General features: G+C 46.7%; 1 protein-coding gene across 1 annotated transcript; it reads right to left on the bottom strand.

The window, feature by feature from the left end:
* Window positions 1–4,505: 4,505 nt before the first annotated feature.
* On the bottom strand, window positions 4,506–5,477 carry LOC120380099 (olfactory receptor 10A7-like). Its single transcript, XM_039497595.1, has one exon. The coding sequence runs from the start codon at window positions 5,475–5,477 to the stop codon at window positions 4,506–4,508; it is 972 nt and encodes a 323-aa protein (XP_039353529.1).
* Between the last annotated feature and the right edge of the window lie 16,946 nt (window positions 5,478–22,423).

Here is a 22,423-nt window from a genome sequence, read left to right as displayed (position 1 = left end):
GAGAATTCTTCCATCAACCCCTTGAGGGGTAGAATTACCTAAAGCGATGGAAATACCCCTTCCATCACCGCAGCAAATATCCACACTGCAGTACTACAGTGGCACAGCTGCAATGCTGTAGCATCTGTAGAGTAGACAAGCCCTGCTAATGCTAATGGCATTTTGGGTTGTATAAGTAGGGGCATTTCCAGCAGATCAAGGGATGTGATCATTCCCCTCTACTCAGCACTGGTGAGGCCTCATTTGGAGTACTGTGTCCAGTTTTGGGCCCCACACTACAAGAAGGATGTGGATAAATTGGAGAGAGTCCAGCGGAGGGCAACAAAAATGATTAGGGGGCTGGAGCACATGACTTATGAGGAGAGGCTGAGGGAACTGGGATTGTTTAGTCTGCAGAAGAGAAGAATGAGGGGGGATTTGATAGCTGCTTTCAACTACCTGAAAGGGGGTTCCAAAGAGGATGGATCTAGACTGTTCTCAGTGGTAGAAGATGACAGAACAAGGAGTAATGGTCTCAAGTTGCAGAGGGGGAGGTTTAGGTTGGATATTAGGAAAAAAATTTCACTAGTAGGGTGGTGAAGAACTGGAATGGGTTACCTAGGGAGGTAGTGGAATCTCCTTCCTTAGAGGTTTTTAAGGTCAGGCTTGACAAAGCCCTGGCTGGGATGATTTAGTTGGGTTTGGTCCTGCTTTGAGCAGGGGTTGGACTAGATGACCTCCTGAGGTCCCTTCCAACCCTGAGATTCTATGATTCTATGATTCTATGGGTACATGATGATATTGTCCCTTCTTACAAAGATCTTAATGATTCAGCTAATGATGACAAGGCAGGATGCTATGGGAGAAAATAACAGGCAATGGGTGTAGATGGACTTGAACAGAATGCACAGAATTAGGCTATCATGGTTGCTTGTTCAATAAGCAATAGTTTTCTTTCTTTCTTTCTTTCTTTCTTTCTTTCTTTCTTTCTTTCTTTCTTTCTTTCTTTCTTCTGGGAACATCCTCACCCTGGTGCAAGTTGTGGCTGATCAGCACCTTCACACCTCCATGTACTTCTTCCTGGGGAACTTGTCCTGCTTGGAGACCTGCTACAGCTCCACCATCCTGACAAGGGTACTGACTGTGGGAGAACCATTTGTTTCTATGCCTGCATCACACAATATTATACCTTTGGCTGCTTAGCAGCTACAGAATGTTATCTCCTAACAGTGATGTCTTATGGTCATTATTTAGCAATATGCAAACCCCTGCATTATACAATAATTATGCATGGCAGGTTCTACCTTCAGCTAGCAGCTGGGTCTTAGATAAGTGGGTTACTGGCTAGTTCCATAGTAACGGGAATGATGTTACAATTAACTTTCTGCGGCCCCAATTTCAACCCATTGCTGTATATTTCCTGCAGTGACACCCGCCTTGTGGAACTTTTGGCTTCCACTCTGTCCTTTATATTCATCCTGCCCCCATTTCTATGGACGATGACATCCTACGTGTGTATCAAGTTTGCCATCTTGCAAATTCCTTCCACTGCTGGGAGGCAAAGGGTCTTTTCCACCTGCTCCTCTCACCTCACCGTGGTGACAATTTTCTATTGGACCATCACTATTGTGTACATGTTACCAAACACCAATACACTGAGAGACCTGAATAAAATGTTCTCTCTCCTGTACATGGTCCTGACTCCCCAGGTCAATCTGCTCATCTACAGCCTGAGAAACAAAGAGATTCAGGTGGCCCTGTGGAATGTTCTCAGTATATTTATGGCTTTCAAGAGAATTCAGGCCATTCAAGCTAATTTGTGTAAGATAAATCAAAATAGAAGAATCTGGATCCAAGCATAGCAGACTGGGTTGCCCCTCTTGATGAGCTATTAACTCATGCCATGGGAAAGGGAAGTGGCTCCACAAAATGCTTTAATCAATAAACATAATGTCTTTGTTTGTAAATTCTCCATCGGCGAATATTGGTCAGAAATGGAGAAAAACAAACAACCCCCCCCCCCCCAAAGAACCAGTTTAATGAAAAGTTTCCTTATTTTGAGGTCGTTACCATTTAGCGGGATTAAAAACAGGGCCACTTTTTCATATTTTTTAAATTCCAAGAGACTACTCTACACAGTAATGTACCCTGTGCAGAATCACAGTATTACAGTTGCCCGACAAACAAATGTGTCTGCAAGATTAATCTGTGGGTTTTTTTCTAGTGTGCAAAGGGAAGGAAGTAAGAAAGGAAATTTGTGTCCAGCTGAGAGCAAGAGACATTGGGCCTTATTCTAATCTTATTTACACCAGTGGTAAACATAGAGTAATGTTGCTGAAGCTGATATTACTCCAGATTTGCACAAGTTCAACTTCAATTAGAATCTGGCCTGTTATTACTACTGGTGATTTTTTATTGCCTGTTAATTTCCAAATCCATTTTCTAGTGCCGTGTGAGATGATAACACTTGGCAGTGATGCTTCCTTCTGCACACTGATTAATAAATAAATTAGCTATAATGTCTCATCATTTTCACTTCAGTGCTAGAATAGCCCGAAAATGTTCCACTATAATCCAGTTGTTCATAGTAAATTAAAGCAAAAAATGGTTAACAAAATTGATACAAACTTCATATCAAGGTCAAACAAGGCTAACATCTATAGAGATGGCTGAATAATTTAGAGCAAATGATGCATACAGTGACTTTTTCCAAATTTTCCATGAAAAACCACACAATGTTCCCAAATGCACTCATTATTCCAAATTATTGCCCAAAAAATTTCAATAAATATTTTTCCACAGATGGCCAACAAGCAAACTGGGTTTATTACATTTCTATTCATTGTGTGCAATTTTTTTCTAAAGTGCTTAAGTGGCTTAGGAGCCTAACCTTGGAATAACATGATTCAAGAGCAAGAAACTCAAACATCATAAATTCAAATTAAAAATAAGCCACATTTGTTAACAGTGATGGTGATTAACTATCAGAACAAACTACCAAGGGAAGAGTGGATTCACTTTCTCTTGATGTCTTCAGATTCAGACTGGATGCCTTCCTGGAGGATAGGGTATAGTTAAATGTAAGTTATTAGATTCAAGACAGGGAAATTGGGTGAAATTTAATGGTCCCTGATATACAGGAGGTCAGATTTGATGATCTAATGATCCCTTCTGGGCTTAAAAATCTATGAATCTAGGCCACATAGACATTCAATATGAGTTAAGCTTCCAAGTCATGTGGGCACTTTTGACATCCACCTCTCTCTCTCTCTCTCTCTCTCTCTCTCTTTACCTGTAGGATTCAGGAAAGATTTACCCATTGACTTCTGATTACTAAATTTAAACACATGAATACTTCTCCATGAGTGCTTCAATTATTATTCTGATCATTTTCCCTCAATATTATATTCTGGGGATGTTTGTTTGTTTGTTTGTTTGTTTGTTTGTTTGTTTGTTTGTTTGTTTGTTTAAAAATAGCCTTCATAACATAAACAATCTTTAAGAATAAAGAAGAGAAAGCTACTCTCTGCAATGTACCTCCATAAGTCACCAATAAATCCAGACCATAGGTTTGGATAGTCAGGAATTCTTGCATTTTACATGCTTAAATGCACTTGTTCCCCATTAAATTTCCTTACAAATCTCACAGTGCCTAAAAGCGCTGTCTGCCGGAGGTAGTGGATCATGAGATCTTGCACTCCTAATGTTTTCCTGAGCTGCTCATTCACACCGACAGGGATTAATTATAATTATCATTATTAAAAAGCACCGTGAGGTCAGGAAGTGTTTTTTATCCCCATCCCCTCTGGGTCAGTCCCCATTGCACTAACGGGGAATGATGCACATATGGCCAGATTTTTGTAGGAATTTAGGCACTTAATAATCCAGATCGGAAATCAAAGAGAGTTAGGGGTTAGGTTTTAAAGGGCATTCATGTGCCTAAAAATGTAGATTGGTGCCTAAATCCCATTGGTTTAAAAAGATGTTAGGTTCCCTGGTGCTTTTAAAAATCCCACTAGGTGCCTAATCATCTTTAAAAATCTAGACATGGTTGCTTAACCTGCTTCGGCATTTGTGAAAATCTTACTAGGAAACTGTCTGCCTCTGAAGAAGTGTTTTTTTTTACCCATGAAAGCTTAGGCCCAATTAATCTGTTAGTCTTTAAAGTGCCACTGGACTCCCCCTTGTTTTTGTCTGCATTTTTAGATACCTAAATGCTTTTGAAAATCTGGCCCTACACGAGTTTACTAAAAAGGATTTATACTCCTAAATTAGTTGGATTCATTTGAAATTCTTGCCATAAACGACTCACCCTGGTAGTTTTTAGTGGAGCAAGGAGTTGAATCTTTTTTTTAAGTCTCAGGATTGGGTGAGAGCCATTGCATTATAGTTCCTCCAAACCACCAGATTATCCTTCTTCCCTGTCTTAGATTGGACATGTGAAATGCATTTCAAGACAAGGGCAGCTCTGTGATTGACTTCAGTGGCTTCAGGATGGGGTCATACATCAGCCTGAGGCAAAACCTTTATTGTAATGGGGACAACTTCTTCCCAGCCACCCTCCTCCTCAGTGCCCCCTTCACCTCCTCATTCCTCAGGCTGTAGATGACGGGGTTCAGCATGGGAGTGATCACGGTATAGAGGAGGGACAGCAGCTTGTCATTCTCTGGCATGTAGCTGGATCTGGGACGCAGATACATGACCATTCCAGAACCGTAAAAGAGTGTCACAACCAGCAGGTGTGAAGAGCAGGTGGAGAAGGCTTTATGTCTGCTCCCTGGGGAGGACATTTTCAGGACTGTGACAATGATGCGGGCATAGGAGGTGAGGATGAGGGTGAAGGGGGTGGCGAGGAAGACCACGGTGACCGTGATGTTGGACATCTTGTTGCGGGATGTGTCAGCGCAGACCAGCCGCAGCATCGGTGCCACATCGCAGAAGAAATGGTCAATTTTGTTGGGGCCACAGAATGGGGACGTGAAGACCAAGGTGGTTTGGATGAAGGAGACGGGAATCCCACTCAGCCAGGAGCCAGCCACAAGCCAGACACAAGACCTCCTCTCCATGATGGACAGGTAGCGCAGAGGGTGGCATATGGCCACATAGCGGTCATAGGCCATGGTAGCCAGGAGATAGCACTCAGCAGAGCCCAGGAGAAGGAAAAAATACATCTGAGCTGCACAACCTGTGAAGGAGATGGTGTTATCCCCAGTGAGGGAGATGGCCATCATCTTGGGCAGGGTGACTGAGCTGTAGCAAATCTCCAGGAAGGACAAGTTCCCCATGAAGAAATACATGGGGATGTGGAGGGCTTGGTCAGCCAGTGTGATGAGAACAATTAGGCTGTTTCCCAGCAGGGTGAGAGTGTAGATAGCAAAACACACCAGGAAAATCAACACTTGCCCTAACAGGCTACTAGAAAATCCCAAGATAATGAACTCACTCACGGCAGTGCTGTTTCCCTGTGCCAGCTCCTCACAACGTGTGCTAGAGTTCATCTGTAAATTAACAAATACAGCATGGGATAAGAGACTTAGAAATGACACAGAATAGCAGAGAGAGAGATAGAGAGAGATGAAGTTGCATGGAGATAGATTAGATGTTAGAAGCATGGGTTAGAAATGGGTAAATCAACATACTAAGATCTAGAGAGATAAAGAAGTGGGTGTGTATGAAAACAGAAAGAAAAACAAGGGTTAAGATAGATAGAGGAGCATAGTAAGATCTAAATATAGAACAACAGAGCATATGTCTATGTCTATATAAGTAATTTTTTCTCCCTTCCTTTCCAATTCACTGACATTTTAACTTTATTTATTTATTTATTTATCAAATGTAATTGCTGTGGAAAAGCTAATGCTATTAAATGAAGTTTGTAATTTCCCCCCAAGGCTGGAGGTAAAACTAGGGAAATACAGAATCAGGCAAGCTAAGAATGATCATCTGCTGAAAATTTAACCAGGATACAGCAGGTATTTTTAATATCATTGAGAATAATCAGGCAAAAGAGTATCTAACATACCTTCCAAATCAAGAGCTCCCTTCTTACCATATTCCAGAGATCTATTCTATTCTATTCTATTCTATTCGGGTTTTTAGACCGTGCTCATCACCGCGGTAGTACTAATCTATGAATGTGTATGTCTTTAAATGCTTCTGTTTTTAAAGCATCTTTTAAAGCCTCATGGGATGGGCTCCCCAGAGGTGTAACTCAGTTAATTAATGAATGAAAAGAACTAAACAGTAATACTGCTTTCAGAGTCATTGAAATCCGTCAGAGAAATACACTGTCTCTTTAAACATTCTGTAGGCTAATGGTTTAGTACCTCTGCTGGAATTTCTCTCAGTAAATAAGCAACGCTTTAATTTCCATACCTGATGCTGTGTGTCTCTTTGTAGTTATATATCATAGTTGCAGCAATGTCTCCATATGAAATTCTCTACCTCTCTTTCAAACAGGGCATACACAATAGATCATAAACAAGTTGTCTTTGTCTACTAATCTGGCTCTCCTTGCCGTTTTGTCCAATCTAAAAATGACTTCTCATGTAAATGGGAATTTCCACAAATACATTTTATGTTGTCATGGGAGGTGGGGATTAGGGGTGGAGTCACCTAGTGGGTAGGTCAGTGACCACCTTGATTTCCACCTCCTGGTCTCTGCTGCCTCCCATTGGCAACACCTCCAGTAGGTAGACAGACCACCTTTCAGTGGGTGGCTACTTGGCCCCCAGGTTGGGTCACCATTTTAGCTCAACTTCTCTTTCAGGGCAGCAATGTCCAATGAAGGTTAGAGGGCTCTGCGTCCTTACAACAGGGAAGGACGCTCAGTCGATCTCATGGCTCCTGTAGGTGGCTCGTCATGATCACGAAGCTTTCAGCATTTCTAACTTCTCTTTACTCCTGCGAGGGGTGGTGTGAGATTTATGTCTCTATAAGCCAAAGTGTTTAGTAGGGGAGCTTGGGCATTCACACTCCACCAGGATCCGATCCCACGCCCTGTGTCAGGCACCAGCATGTGCCTCAAAATGGCTTCCCAGGGCCATTCCCTACCATCTGTTACCCTCCACAGTCTCAGGGTCCAACCTGAGATAGCAAAGGGGGAAAAACTGGGAACAACTGAACCTTCAGCACAGATGGGCTCCGCTCATAGTTCCTTCCTCTCCAGCGGAGGCTTCTGTGGCAGCTTTGGTCAGGAGCTCCCAGGGCAGAGCTGTCCCGTTCCCCCCTCTGCCCCACTGGAGTTGTCTGACTCTTCTTGAGCCTAGTGGGATTGTCAACAGCAGCCTGTGCTGGTCTAATTCTGCTCCCACTAATTGGTGGTTTATTCATTGATTCTAGTGGGGCCAGGCCCCAATTGATCCAGGTTAAAATCCCGTCCCGTGTGTTCCTTTTTGCTGGGTCATGTTCTAGGTCCCCTTCTTGCTCCCTTTGAACTCAGTGGAAAATACCCTTTGCAATTAACAGGTCAGGACTGGGTCCTAAGGCCATTCAGGGTGATGGCAGGAAGAACAGAGAGGGGGAGCTGAAGGAGAGGACAAGAAGAGAGAAGGAGACAGGAAGTTCAAGAGAATAAAATGGATCACTAGAGACATGTGGACCAGATTTAGTATCACTGTGCATCTTGTAGAGTCCTTTCCAACAGTGCAAAATATGCTCAAGATAGCTTGAAAGGCCAAGTACTATTTACACTCTCCTTGCACAGTTGCCAAATGACCAACGTGAAGGAAGAAATAGACTAGACTAGATTAGACTAGACCCGTGTGTTCCTGTTTAGACTAGACTTGACTAGAATCAAAATGAATAAAATTGAATAGACCCATATGTTCTCATTTAGAACAGAATAGAATCTGTTTTAGAATAGAATAGAATAGACCCATGTGTTCTAGAATACAATAGACCCTTCTGTTCTAGTTAATAGAATAGAATGTACCACCTATTCTAATTAGAATAGAATAAATAGAAAATAATAGATCCATCTGTACCGGTTAGTAGAATAGAAGAATAGAATACTGCACAAGGTGCAAGGCAATAGATTATCAATCTCAATGTTCCTATGAATCCTCTTCCTTGGATGTCCAGCCATTGAAGCTATGGTGTTATGCCTGGAATGTGACATTTACAGCCTAGAGCAGCAGTTCCCACACTTTTTTTCCCTGAGGCCCACTGGTGCAGCTGCAATAGGCATTGCAGCCAACTGTTAACACTTTTTGAGGAAAATTATAGATTTTAATTATTACATACATATAACTATAACACTGTAAGTAACCGATGTACATATTTCCTCTGCATTTTAATCAGGGGCGGCTCCAGGTCCCAGCACGCCAAGCGCGTGCTTGGGGTGGCAAGCCATTTGGGGTGCTCTGCCCATCGCTGCAAGGGCGGCAGGCAGGCTGCCTTCAGCAGCTTGCCTGCAGAGGGTCTGCTGTCCCACGGCTTTGGTGGACCCTCCACAGGCTGCCGCCGAAGGCAGCCTGCCTGCCGTGCTTGGGGCGGCAAAATGCCTACAGCCGTCCCTGGCCCTGTGGCAGCTCTCCGCCCCTCCCCGCAAAGCGCCTCCCCCTGCAGCAGCTCCCCCCAGCCTGGGGAGCCGTGCGGTAGGTGTGGGGAGCCCCCCAGCTCACCTCTGCTCCACCTCCTCCCCCTAGCACACCATCGCCGCTCCACTTCTCCCATCTCCCAGGCTTGTGGCGCCAATCAGCTGTTTGGTGCCGCAGGCCTGGGAGGGAGAGACGCAGAGGGGGGTGGCGTGCTCAGGGGAGGAGGCAGAGCAGAGGTGAGCTGGGGCGGGGAGCGGTTCCCCTGCGTGCAGCCCCCCCTTACTTGCTGCAGGGGGCCCTCCCCGCGCCCCCTACCCCAGGTCCCTCCGCCAAAATGCTGACGATGACCGGGTAGCCGAAGAGCCGGCCGCCGTGGTCGCCACCGCCGAAGGACCCGAAATGCCACCCCCCCAAATGCCAGCATTGGCACTGGCCCTGCCCATGGAACAAGATGTCCTGGTGTGATTTCCCAATTTGGGAGCCTGGAGACACAAAGAGCCTGGTCCCCAGGGGTGACACCTGCCTGCAGCGCCAGCTGAGGCCAATGAGAGATACAGGCCCTGAGCATCTTCTGGTGATTAGGGTCAAGGTGTGTCGGGATAAATGCCCAAAATATGAGGTAGCCCAAACCATCACTCCTGGCTCGGTGAGTCTCAGGGTGCACTTTTCAGTGTGCAGCACAAGGAAGCGGAGTGTTTAAAATCCCTTGGTGGAACGGGCTGGGAGAAGGTGGGATGTAGGAGAGAAAGGGGATCGGCTCCTGAGACCCCACTGTGGGCAATGCCCCATCTGTCTCATCACCTAGAGCACAGACTGTGTGTTGCAGTCGGCTGGTGCCTTAGAAATTCGTTTCCCCTTTTTGTGCCAGTCCCGGCTTTGCTCTGTGTCACTGTGTCTCTGGCGCAGTAACAGGTGCCAGTGTCTGCAGCTGTCAGCGAGTAGAGCTGGAGATAAACTTCATCCTTCCAAGTATCCCTAGTGATGGTGACACGAGGTATGAGAGCCGAGTTATACTCTGTGGCTCCCCCGTTAACTGTATGTTGGATAAATCCCATCCATTCCAGCCCTTTCCCAGGGGGCAGGCAGGGGCGGCTCTAGCTTTTTTTTGCCGCCCCAAGCATGGCAGGCAGGCTGCCTTCGCAGTGCACCTGCAGGAGGTCACCGGTCCTGCGGCTTCAGCATACCCCCTGCCAAATTGCCGCCAAAGCCAAGGGACTGGTGGACCTCCCGTAAGCAGGCCGCCGAAGGCTGCCTGACTGCCTCCCTCACAGGGACCGGCAGGGCGCCCCCAGCAGCTTGGAGTGCTGGTGCCTGGAGCTGCTGCTGACTGTAATTAAGAACATAAGAGCGGCCAGACTGGGTCAGACCAAAGGTCCATCTAGCCCAGTGTCCCTTCTGCTGACAGTGGCCAGTGCCAGGTGCCTCAGAAGGAATGAACAGAACAGGGAATCATCAAGTGATCCATCCCGTTGCCCATTCCCGGCTTCTGGAGATCCTAGGGGCTAGGACCACAATCAGCACCAAATCTGTCACCACTGAGCATCATCATCAAGATCATTTACTTAGTTAATTATTAATAAGCAATTAATTGTAGACAGAAGCTTTCTCCTGGTTGTGTTTAAAGAACTTGTGTGATATGAACTCTACGTGTTTTTAAACCATCCCCAGGATGCAATATTGAGGGATAACAACAAAATAAAAACAACAAAATATTTCCATTCCCACTGATTTTCAGACAAGTATCAGCATTCACGCTGAAACACAGATCTCCATTCCCATGACCACTCGTGTTCCCTTTCATATCCCCACACTCATTCACACACACTGGAGAGAGAGAAAGAGAGAGAGAGAGAGAGAATGTTCTCAGGGAATGTTCCATAGACAGTTACACTGAACGATGTTCAGACGATGAGGGTGAGTGGGTGGCTGGCTCCATAATGCGCCATTGTCCTAGGCTCTCAGACTGGCTGGAGACCAGTTCATTGATGAGGCTAATAGAAGTGAGACAATGCACAGGGCAGGGAATCAAATAAATCTATAAACAGACACAACCCAACTCTATGGCATTGACCAGCAGGGATTTGGAGAACAGCCTTGTTCCCTTTTATAGCTGCCAGGGTTTGTGTTTTCACTTCTTCTGCTTTCTATCCACACACAGGAACTGAGAGGTGAACATGGGACTATTTGGGCTTCTGTTTGACAGATAATAATTCCTTTTAACCCATATCAGTGTGTGTAATAGAATATTTTGTGTGACATTATCTGATTAGAATATGACCATATAGATCACTGTTGCAACCACTGTTCTATATTTGCAACAAATCTTGTAGATGGGCGTCTCCCATGGTCCATGGTCAACCAAATGTTTCTTAATGGACCACTTAATTTGAACAGCCCCTCCAAGATGTGCTGGCTAGTTACCTTGTGGCCAGTACCCCAGGAGCCCACATTTGAAATCCAAGTATAGAACCAATATTTATATCTTCATATACAAAAATGATACATGCACACAGATAGCACAATCCTAACCACCAAATCAAAGCTTTTCATAGACACCCCACTCCACAACCTTTGTACAACATTTGCTGCAAATATAGAACAGTGGTTGCAACAATGATCTATATGGTCACATTTTAATCAGATAACATCACACACTGCTATTTGCATATCCCCCTCCTGGTGACACATCAAACCTCCTCACTTAGTGAGCCCAATTTACCTGCTTGGGGATTCAGGAAGTGGCACAGGGAAGTGAGGAAGGATCATTCAGGGGGAAGGGCACCCACATGGGACCCTGCATGGCCAGGCTCTGGTCCTTGCCCTGTCCGAGACTTCCTGTGCCACTTGGGGCAAGTCACGTGGGGCCGGATTTTTCTAAGTATTGATGCATCAAGCGGGATTTTCTAAAGCACTGCAGCGCCCAACTCCCCTAGGTGCACCTCAATTCTCAGTCTGTGAAATGGGGTTAACGGGACTTTCCTGCCTCACCGGGGTGAAGTGAGGATAGATGCAATAAAAAGTATGAGGTGCTTAGATATGATGGTGACTGGGAGAGGTGGGGGAGACATGTGCGTATCTAAGACAAACAAATCTATTACTCTGGGTGTGTTGCAAAGATCACTGACATGAATGGAATGAGTGTGGCCTCCCTTGCCTTCATTTGACCTTGGGCCATTCCCTGATGCAGCAACTGATGGATATTCCTTCCCATGAGAAAACTGCTGGTCGGGTGACATGATTAACCTGGGCAAAAATGTCTAGTATAAGGAAAGCATCTCACATTCGTTTAGAGCCTGATGCAAAACCCTTCCCAACCCCAGGGAAACCCTCCCGTTGAGAGCAATGTGAGTTGTGTCAGGCCCTGTGTTCGTAACCCTGAGGCAGCAAAATTGTTACTTGTTTCTTGAAATGTCAATTGTAAATGTCTTCACCAGAGGCAATGGACTCATCACTAGAACAGAGCTAATTATGGTGAAGCGGATGCTTCCTTCAGAGGATGAGCAGCTGTGATTGAAGCAGAAAACTGTTGGAGCTATCGGATTAGTAGAAGAGTCCTGGGCAGATTCACTGTTGTGGGTAAAATATCAAACCTCACTGATTATAACGAGACTACTGATGGGATTGAGGAATGAAGGATTTTGCCCAATATTAGTGAAGTCCTGGGCCTCAGACTGTCAAAGACTCAATATAATTTCTGCAGAAGCTGGGTGAGATAATCACAGTAGAGATGATGGTGATAGTAAAATCTATTTCCTATTCAGTGGTTTTCATCCACACATTTCAGAGCATTTTATAGAGTCAAGCGACATTATCCTCAATTTTTGCCCAAGGGGAAACTGAGGCACGTGGCAGTGAAGTCACTTGCCCAAGATCATCGAGGAAATAAGTGGCATAACCGGAAGTAAATTCTGTGTCTCTGTTTGGTGCTGAGCACTATGCGGAAACGATCTATGTACAGCCGCCATGCACCGCACAGTAACGGGTAGATAAAGGCAGCCAACCAGCTTTCTAAACTGGTTGAACTGCTCACTCCATGTTAGGTCAGACTCTGTTCTCAGTTAGGCACTAGAAATCTTGAATAATTCAGTTTTGTTCAGGGGATGGGTTCCGGATTTAGGACAGGGTAACTAAGAGCAGAATTTGACTAAGTCATTTCAAATCCAGTGTCTGCACCTGAAAGCTTTCTCGTGTATTTTTACACGTTTTCATGTGTACATAGTTGTGTGAGTGCTTGAAGTTACAGATGTGGGTGTTCAGGGGGCTTGTGTGATTGTGTGTTTGTGTGTAGGTGTTGGTATGGGCAGAGCCGACTCTACAATTTTTGCTGCCCCAAGAAAAAAAAAAGAAAAAGAAAAAAGCCACCCGGACAGTGCTGCCCCAAGAATAGACAGAGTGCCGCCACTTAACATATGCCGCCCCAGGCACGTACTTCCTCCGCTGGTGCCTGGAGCCGGCCCTGCCAGTGAGTAGCTGTTGCTGGACGACGTATAATAGTAGATCAGCAACTCCAGTCCCTTTCCTGGAGCCTGTCGGATCCAGTGCCTGGGGTAGCTGCTGAGATTGAAGCTGCTCACGGCACAGGTCACTTTAGTGGATTCCTTGGGTTTCTTAATCTTCGGGCTGGACTGAGTGAGAACAATCTGTGCTTGGGCCCTTGGAGACAAACAAAGCGGGTAGTTAAAAGTAATGTTTAAAAACAGATTAGAAAGACAGACAGATACACTAGAGAGAGGGAGACGACAGATACACTAGAGAGAAGGAGACAGACCAGTATGTAGACCAGGGTTTCTCAAACAAGGGTCACCTCTTGTGTAGGGAAAGCCTCTGGCGGGCTGGGCCGGTTTGTTTACCTGCCCTATCCGCAGGTCCAGCCGATAGTGGCTCCCACTAGCCGCGGATCGCTGCTCTGGGCCAGTGGGAGCTGCTAGAAGTGGCGCAGGCCGAGGGACTTACTGTCTTTCTTGCTGACCCAATAACTCTTCCATTAGTTATCCAGCATGAAACAGCTTCAACTGGAGAGACAGAGGAAGTCCCATATACCATAATATCCTATTTCTCAGTGCTGAGGACACTCACCTGAGAAGTAGCAGAGCCTTGTTCAAATCCTCCCTTTTCCTCTTCAACAGAGGGAGAACTTGAAACAGGGATCTCTGATATTCCAGATCAGTACCCTAAGTACTGGGCTAAAAGTAACAAAGAAGTCCCTACTTCCACCCCAACTTTTTGTGTGAGCTCACCGACCAGATTGGGCCCCTTAGGTGAGTTGGGGGGGTGGAACTCTGGGATGTATGTGTCCAGATGCCTGGTTTGAGGCCACAGTGCGCATGTCCAGAGACAGAAACCTGGGCACCCTAATGAATTTCACTGCAAAAACTAGGCTGCAAGTTGAGTTAGATGCCTGCAGAGTTTGGGAGAAGCTAAGTGGAGGTTTAGAGAATCCTATTGGGGCCTGATTTTGGGATTTTAGCACCTATAGTGGATAGGAGCCATTTTTATTTATAGCTGAGATTTTCAAAGAAAACAAAGGGAATTGAGTGCCCATTTGCCATAAAAATCATTCAGAATTGGGCTTCTAATGTGAACTTTTCATAGAATCAAACATTTTAAGGTCAGTAGAGGCCTTTAGGGCAATCCCATGTGTAGAATCTCAGCTGATGTTTCCTGAATGAAACCCAGCAAGTTCAGATAACCATGAGGATACTTTTCAGAGAGATACCCCATCTCTCTGGAAGGTGTTCCCAGAGATAATTCACAGATTCCAGGGCCAGAAGGACCATTGTGATCATCTGGTCGTATCTTGTGTAGAGTACAGTCCAGAGAATTTCCCCCAAATAATTTCTTTTGAACTAGAGCAGAACTTTAAAAAAAAAAACAACAACAACAACAAACAATTTAGGTCAACAATTTTCCTCTCTTTGTTATTTTCCCTTTGGAATCAGTTGTTTTCATGACTTCGCCTTTGAGGTTAGTGTAGAAGGGTTCGGCCGGAGCTCGTCTCTCCCTGGGGCGGCGAGGAACCACACCACCTCACTACATCCATCTGGTTACTTCGGGGAACTAGTCTGAAGTGGTAGAGGCAAAACAATGGTTACTCACGCCCAGTTGGCGGGCAGTAGCGAGTCCTATGCTCCAGTCCTTGGACAGGGATGGAGCAAACCATCAGGCAATAAGCCCAGGCTCTGGGTTAGGGAGGGCAGCAAAGAGTCCATGGCTCAGGCCCGCAGGTAGGGCTGAGCAAACAATTAAGTTCAACAGGCCAAGTCCCTGGATCAGGATGAGGCAGTGCAGAGTCTATGACTTGGGCCCTCAGGCAGGGCTGAGGAAACAAGTAAGTTCAGGGGGCCCAGGCCCTCGATCAAGGCAGGGCAATGCAGAGGGTATGTCTACACTCTGAAATTAGGTCAATTTCATAGAAGTCGATTTTTTAGAAATCGATTTGATACAGTCGATTGTGTGTGTCCCCACTAAGCACATTAAGTCGGTGGTGTGCATCTACAGTACCGTGGCTAGCATCGACTTTTGGAGCATTGCACTGTGGGTACCACAGTTCCAGCAGTCTCTGCCACCCATTGGAATTCTGGATTGAGTTCCCAATGCCTGATGGGGCAAAAACCTGTCATACCTACCCCAGCCTACCCCTTGCTCCCATGGCTCATGAAGCCTGGAAAGTAGTAAGGAGCAGTTCAACTATAGGCTGAACAAGTGCAGAATGGTGGTAGAATGTGCCTTTGGACGTTTAAAAGCTCGCCGGCACCGTTTGCTGACTGGGCTGTTTGCGATTAGAAGAGCACAGCAAGGCACGTTGCACAGCACAGAGGCTTTGAAAACCAGTTTCATGACTGGCCAGGCTTCGGTGTGACAGTTGTGTGTGTTTCTCCTTGATGAAAACCCACCCGCTTTGTTGATTTTAATTCCTTGTAAGCCAACCCTGTAAGCCAGGTCGTCAGTCGCCCCTCCCTCCGTGACAGCAACGGCAGACAATCGTTTTGTGCCTTTTTTCCATGCAGACGCCATACCACAGCAGGCATGGAGCCCGCTCAGATCACCGTGGCAGATGAGCACTGTAAACACCACGTGCATTATCCTGCAGTATATGCAACACCAGAAACTTCAAAAGTAGGGGAGGAAGTGACGGCAACGTGGTGACGAGAGTGATGAGGACATGGACACGGACTTCTCTCAAAGTACGAGCCCTGGCAATTTGGACATCATGGTACTAATGGGGCAGGTTCATGCCATGGAATGCCAATTCTGGGCCCGGGAAACAAGCACAGACTGGTGGGACCGCATAGTGTTGTAGGTCTTGGATGATTCCCAGTGGCTGCGATTAAACTTTCGCATGCATCAGGGCACTTTCATGGAACTTTGTGACTTGCTTTCCCCTGCTCTGAAGTGCCAGAATACCAAGATGAGAGCAGCCCTCACAGTTGAGAAGCGAGTGGCAATAGCCCTCTGGAAGCTTGCAATGCCAGACAGCTACCGGTCAGTCGGGAATCAATTTGGAGTGGGCAAATCTACTGTGGGGGCTGCTGTGATCCAAGTAGCCAACGCGATCACTGAGCTGCTGCTACGAAAGGTTGTGACTCTGGGATATGTGTAGGTCATAGTGGATGGCTTTGCTGCAATGGGATTCCCCAACTCTGGTGGGGCGATAGATGGAACCTATAGCCCTATCTTGGCACCAGAGCACCAAGGCAGCCAGTATGTAAACCGCAAGGGGTACTTTTCCATGGTGCTGCAAGCACTGGTGGATCACAAGGGACATTTCACCAACCTCAACGTAGGATGGCCGGGAAAGGTAGATGACTCTCACGTCTTCAGGAACTCTGATCTCTGTGAATGGCTGCAGCAAGGGACTTACTTTCCAGAACAGAAAATAACTGTTGGGGATGTTGAAATGCCTGTAGTTATCCTTGGGGACCCAGCCTACCTCTTGGCTCATGGCTCATGAAGCCATACACAGGTACCCTGGACAGTAGTCAGGAGCTGTTCAACTATAGACTAAGCAAGTGCAGAATGGTGGTAGAATGTGCATTTAGATGTTTAAAAGCTCGCTGGTGCAGTTTACTGACTCAGTTAGACCTCAGCAAAACCAATATTCCCATCGTTATTGCTGCTCGCTGTGCACTCCACAATAACTGTGAGAGAAAGGGGGAGACATTTATGGTGGGGTGGGAGGTTGAGGCAAATCACCTGGCCACTGATTATGTGCAGCCAGACACCAGGGCAGTTAGAAGAGTGAAGCAGGGCGCGTTGCACATCAGAGGAGCTTTGAAAACTAGTTTAATGACTGGCCAGGCTATGGTGTGACAGTTCTGTTTGTTTCTCCTTGATGAAAACCTGCCCTCTTGGTTCACTCTACCACCACCCTCCCCTCCCCCCTTTGATCTCCACTTGAAGAGGCAATAAAGTCATTGTTGTTTCAATTCATGCATTCTTTATTAATTTGTCACACAAGTGGGGGGATAACTGTCAAGGAAGCCCGGGAGGAATGGGGGAAGAGGGAAGCACCAGATGGGGTGGTGGAGGAAGGGAGGAGGGAAGGACAAGGCCACACTGCACTTCAAAACTTATTGAATGCCAGCTTTCTGTTGCTTGGGCAGTCCTCTGGGGTGGAGTGGTTGGGTGGCCGGAGGCCCCCCCACCGCATTATTGGGCGTCTGGGTGAGGAGGCTATGGAACTTGGGGAGGAGGATGGTTGGTTACATAGGGGCTGCAGAGGTGGCCTGTGCTCCTGCTGCCTTTTCTGCACCTCACCAAGGTGCCGGATAATATCATTTTGATCCTCCAATAGCCTAAGCATTGCTTCCTGCCTCCTCTCATCACACTGATGCCACCAATCATCTTGATCTCACCATCTCTCCACTTGCTCCTGCCACCTGTCCTTGTGTTTGTTTTGTGCTTTCCTGCACTCTGACAGTGTCTGCCTCCAGGCATTCTGCTGGGCTCTTTCAGTGCGGGAGGACTGCATGAGCTCAGAGAACATTTCATAGGGAGTGCTTTTTTTTTTTTTGCCTTCTTATCTTCACTAGCCTCTGGGACAGAGAAGATATGGGGAGTGTTGAAACATTTGCAGCTTTGGGAGGAAAAAAAGGGAGAGTACTATTTTAAAAGACACATTTTAGAGAACAATGAGTAGACTCATTCATGGAGAACCAAGCTGTTACCATTACATAGCACATGTGCTTTCTTTACAAGGTTGCATTTTGCCTCTTATATTGAGGGCCTCTGGTTCGGTGTGAGAGATCACACATACAGGACCGGCGGGCAACAGAATTTCGCTTGCAAGCAGACATAATAAGCCACAGTCTTTTGGCTTCTTTAACCTTCATAACATGTGGGGATGGTTTCAAACAGCAGCGTATTCATTTCCCATACCAAGTACCCGTTGGGTTGGCCATTTAAAAGGAGGGGCTGCGGTTTTTGGGTTAATGTGCAGCACAAACCCAACTAACCCCTCCTCACACATACACACACACAATTCTCTGGGATGATCGCTTCACCCCTCCCCACAGCACATGGCTAACAGCGGGGATGATTTCTGTTCAGCCACAGGCAAGCAGCCCAGCAGAAATGGACACCTCTGAATGTCCCCTTAATAAAATTCCCTTATTTGAACCTGGTGACCCTGGGAGTACATCCAGCAAAGCTTCACTGAGATGTCCCTGGAGGATTTCCACTCCATCCCCTTACACGTTAACAGACTTTTCCAGTAGCTGTACTGGCTGCCAATGCATCCCAAGTCTTCAGGGTAAATAAATAATTAAACATGCTTACTTTTAAACCATGTACAATATTTACAAATATTTACTCTCACCAGAGGTGCCTTCTCTGCCTTCAAGGTCCAGGAGCCCACCTTGGGTGGGTTGGGAGAGCATTGGCTCCAGGGTAATAAACAGTTCCTGGCTGTCAGGGAAAATGGTTTCTTCGCTTGCTTGCTGTGCGCTATCTTCAACCTCCTCCTCCTCATCATCTTCCTCATCCCCCAAATCCGTATTCCTATTGCGTGAGAATCCATTGATGGAGTCCACGCACAGTGGTGGGGTAGTTGTAGGGGCACCTCCTAGAACGGCATGCAGCTCATCATAGAAGCGGCATGTCTGGCCAGCGCCGGCTCTACAGTTTTCGCCACCCCAAGCAGTGCACCGAATGGCCGCCGCGGGTGGCAGGGGCAGTCCCTTTGCCCTTAGGGGCTGCTGCGGCAATTTGGCGGCAGCTTCTATGTTTAGCCTCTGTCCTTCATGCCCTTGGATATTTTTTCAAATATTCCGGCATTTCATCTTTGGAACAGAGTTTGGATAGCACAGATTTGTCTCCCCATACAGCGATTCGATCCCGTACCTCCTGTTTGGTCCATCCTGGAGCTTTTTTGCAATTCTGGGACTCCATGGTCACCTGTGCTGATGAGTTCTGCATGGTTACCTGTGCTGATCAGCTCTCCACACTGGGCAAACAGGAAATGAAATTCAAAAGTTTGCGGGGCTTTTCCTGTCTACTTGGCCAGTGCATTGGAGTTCAGAGTGCTGTCCAGAGCGGTCACAATGGAATACTCTGGGTTAGCTCCGGGAGGCCAATATTGTTGAATTGCATCCACACTACCCCAAATTTGACCCAGCAGGGTCGATTTAAGCGCTAATCCCCTCGTCAGGGAGGAGTACAGAAATCGATTTTAAGTCGACAAAAATGGCTTTGTCGTGTGGATGGGTGCAGGGTTAAATCGAACTAATGCTGCTAAATTCGACCTAAACTTGTAGTGTAGACCAGGGCTTCAGAGTCTGTTGCTCAGGCCCTCAGGCAGGGCTGAGCAAACAAGTAAATTCAGGGAAGCCCAGGCCCTGGGTCAGGGTGGGGCAGTACAGAATTTGTGGCTGAGGCCCTGAGGCAGGGGCTGAGCAAACAGTGAGGCACTAGGTCAGGCCCTGGTTCCATAGGGCCTGGGGAGATGGGAAGATGCGACCCGCATGTTGGGTGGCAGGGGGGACGCAGGACCACCCGTTCCACTGCATCCCAGCCCAGGACCCTGACAGCGGCAGAAGACCCGTTGCTGTGTCAGTGGGGATCCTGGCCGCAACATGCTGACATGGGCTCTGGGTGTGCTGCAGCCAGACTAGGGTCGGCTGCCCCCGAGCTACTTCCTACCTCCCCCTCTAGAGGTGCCTGCGTCTGGACAGTGTCTTCCAAGGAATCAAGCAGCTTGGCAGCTCCTCAGGGGACTCGGCGAGCGGTAGGCTTGGCAGCTCCTCCAGGTAGCTTGCCACAGGAAGGCTTAACAACTTCCCCGGGGCCTGGTCAGCATCAGGCCTCAGCTGGTCTGGCTAGTCCGCGAGTCAATCGCAGACTACAGGAGTCTCCCCACCGGGAGCTCAGCCACAGGCATCTGGCCTCTCCAGTGGCCGTGGCTCTAGTGAGCTCTGGGTTGGGCTTTTGTACTTCTGTCCTGCACCCTGATCTCTGGGGAGCGGGCGCAAGCTCCACTGAATCTGCCCACTATGGCGTCCGGAGAGGCTCGTCCCTCTCTGGGGCAGTGGGGAACCACACCACCTTGCTACAGTTAGGAGTAAAACTACCCTTGTACCATTGTTTTTCCTTTATAAAAATAAATATTCACTTCCCTTATACAATAATTTCAAATTTCCCGCCAGCAGAATATCAAAGGAGATTACATCATTTCATATGAAGAAAAAATTATCAAGCAGGAGAGATGCTAATTTCTGTGAAAGGGAATAACAACAAAATACAGCAAGAAGTGCAGCACGATTGAGACATCCAGGAAGGAACCCAAAGCTCAGTTTACTGAGATAATTGAAGACTATCAATAGTAGAAGAGAATGGAAAGTGCAGTGCAAAGACTGTAATCTGGTCTCAGAAAAGGTGATGGAAGGGTTAGGGTTAGGGTACGGCTGGCAATAGATCATCTGTGTGAAAGGGAAAGCAGAGCAGTTACAATGAAATAATCTGATTTAGAAATGAAAAATTCCTGCTCAGACATCCACCATGTCAGGAAGAATAGGATTCCTTGTTCAATCCAGTGGGAAAGTCAATGGTGTGACACTGTTCCCCATATTCTTCATAGGGATATGATTATGACATGATTATAGAATAATTATGATGTATTTTGTGCAAGATAGGTCATTTCAGGTGTCACTGGAAAAGCTATGATTTGCTGAATATGATTATTCTATTTGTATTCATGTATCATTTTTATATCTGAAGTTATGAATGTTGACTGTGCATCTCTATTTCAAATGTAGTTACATCTGGGTAACATCCACTGGTGAAGATGCTTTCAGTCTAGAGAGCTGGTTGGGAAGGGCATACTCAGGGTAATGAGCCATTAGGGAAAACAATTGGCCTTAGGAGAAGCTTATCTCCCACCTGGTGAGCCTTCCTGAGAACACTCCAGAGAGCCTGTACGTAATGGTAGCCATGACTCTACCAGGGTAGGTGACCAGACCACGTGACTCTAGACTCCATCCTGGGCCATCTGTATTTTTCCACAAACTGGTCTGGGAACGAAGTTTTGAAACAAAGGGTTCTCACCCTATGCTAAAGCTATATAAGGCAGGGAGTGATATCATGCCACACAAGAGGATTCCTGGAGAGACCTGAGGAACAAAGACTGAACTGAGGGAAGTGCTGGACTCAGGTTAAAGAGATTTCTAGCCTGCGTATGGAAACCTGAGAAACCTAAGCTGCAAAGCAAATGCAGCTTGTGCCTTGAGAATCTGCCAGACTGCTGGTATCATCAGTCAGGGTGAGAAACTGCTCATTCATAGTCAATCTAACTAGTGTGTTAAACTGAGTTTGATTTTTTAATTGCTGGTAATCTGCTTTGATCTGTTTCCTATCCCTAATGGTCACTTTTGTAGTTAATAAACTTGTTAACTTAAACCAGTGTGCCTTTAACTGAAGTGCCTGGGGGAAATCTCAGCTTGGTTAGCACAAGTGTGCATATTCCCCTCCACAGTCAGGGAGAGGGAACAGGGTAACAAATTCATACTGGTTGGTGTTTTGACCAGGGCAGGGTGGTACAGCTCTGGGGTCCTAGGCTGGGAAGCTGGTGGTTATCTTTTCTGTAGCTTCTCTACTGTTGGTTCATGCAGTTGCTGATCAGAGAGCCTGCATGTAACTGCAGCTGGGTGGGTCCCTACCTGTGTGAATGCTGGAGGAGGTGTGAGAAAGAGCCCAGACTGGTGGGTCAGAGGGCTCAGTGGAATCCTAGCTCCAGGTAGCACACCGGGGGGAACCAATCACAGATGAGTTATAGCAAAACATGCCTAAGACCAGGGTTTTCTCAAACTGGGGGTCGGGACCCCTCAGGGGGTTGTGAGGTTATTACATGGGGGTCGTGAGCTGCCAGCCTCCATCCAAAACCCCATTTTGCCTCCAGCATTTATAATGGTGTTAAATATATTAAAAAGAGTTTTTAACGTATAAGGGGGGTCGCACTCAAAGGCTTGCTGTGTGAAAGGGGTCAGCCATACAAAAGTCTGAGAACCCCGCCTAAGACAGCGCAATGAATGGTTCTCAGATTTAGAACATAAGAACAGCCAAAGTGGGTCAGACCAAAAGTCCATCTAGCCCAGTATCTTGTCTTCTGACAGTTGCCAATGCCAGGTGCCCCAGAGGTAATGAACAGAACAGGGAATCATCAAGTGATCCAGCCCCTATCACCCATCACCTTCTTAATGTACTATATTATTACTGGCTTATAGAAATAAACTTGACTGGCATTGGTTATCTGGGCTCTTGAATATATTTGATAATGAACCAAAGTGGGTGAAGGGGTTTACTATACTATTCATCAACACTAAGTAAAATTGTATTGGTTGCAATGTAATTAAAGAGAGAATGGGATCTGTTGGACTGTGTTTGTGCACATCATCAGATCCATACTTCCCCAC

The sequence above is a fragment of the Mauremys reevesii genome, linkage group 13 (genome assembly GCF_016161935.1).
Source record: "Mauremys reevesii isolate NIE-2019 linkage group 13, ASM1616193v1, whole genome shotgun sequence".
Lineage (NCBI taxonomy): Eukaryota > Metazoa > Chordata > Testudines > Geoemydidae > Mauremys > Mauremys reevesii.
The sequence above is the reverse complement of the archived record's forward strand: the minus strand, read 5'-3'. Positions and strand labels throughout refer to the sequence as shown.

Bases quoted from the DNA above. Each gene is read 5' to 3' on its own strand.
- LOC120380099 (XM_039497595.1), bottom strand. From the start codon at position 5,477: ATGAACTCTAGCACACGTTGTGAGGAGCTGGCACAGGGAAACAGCACT.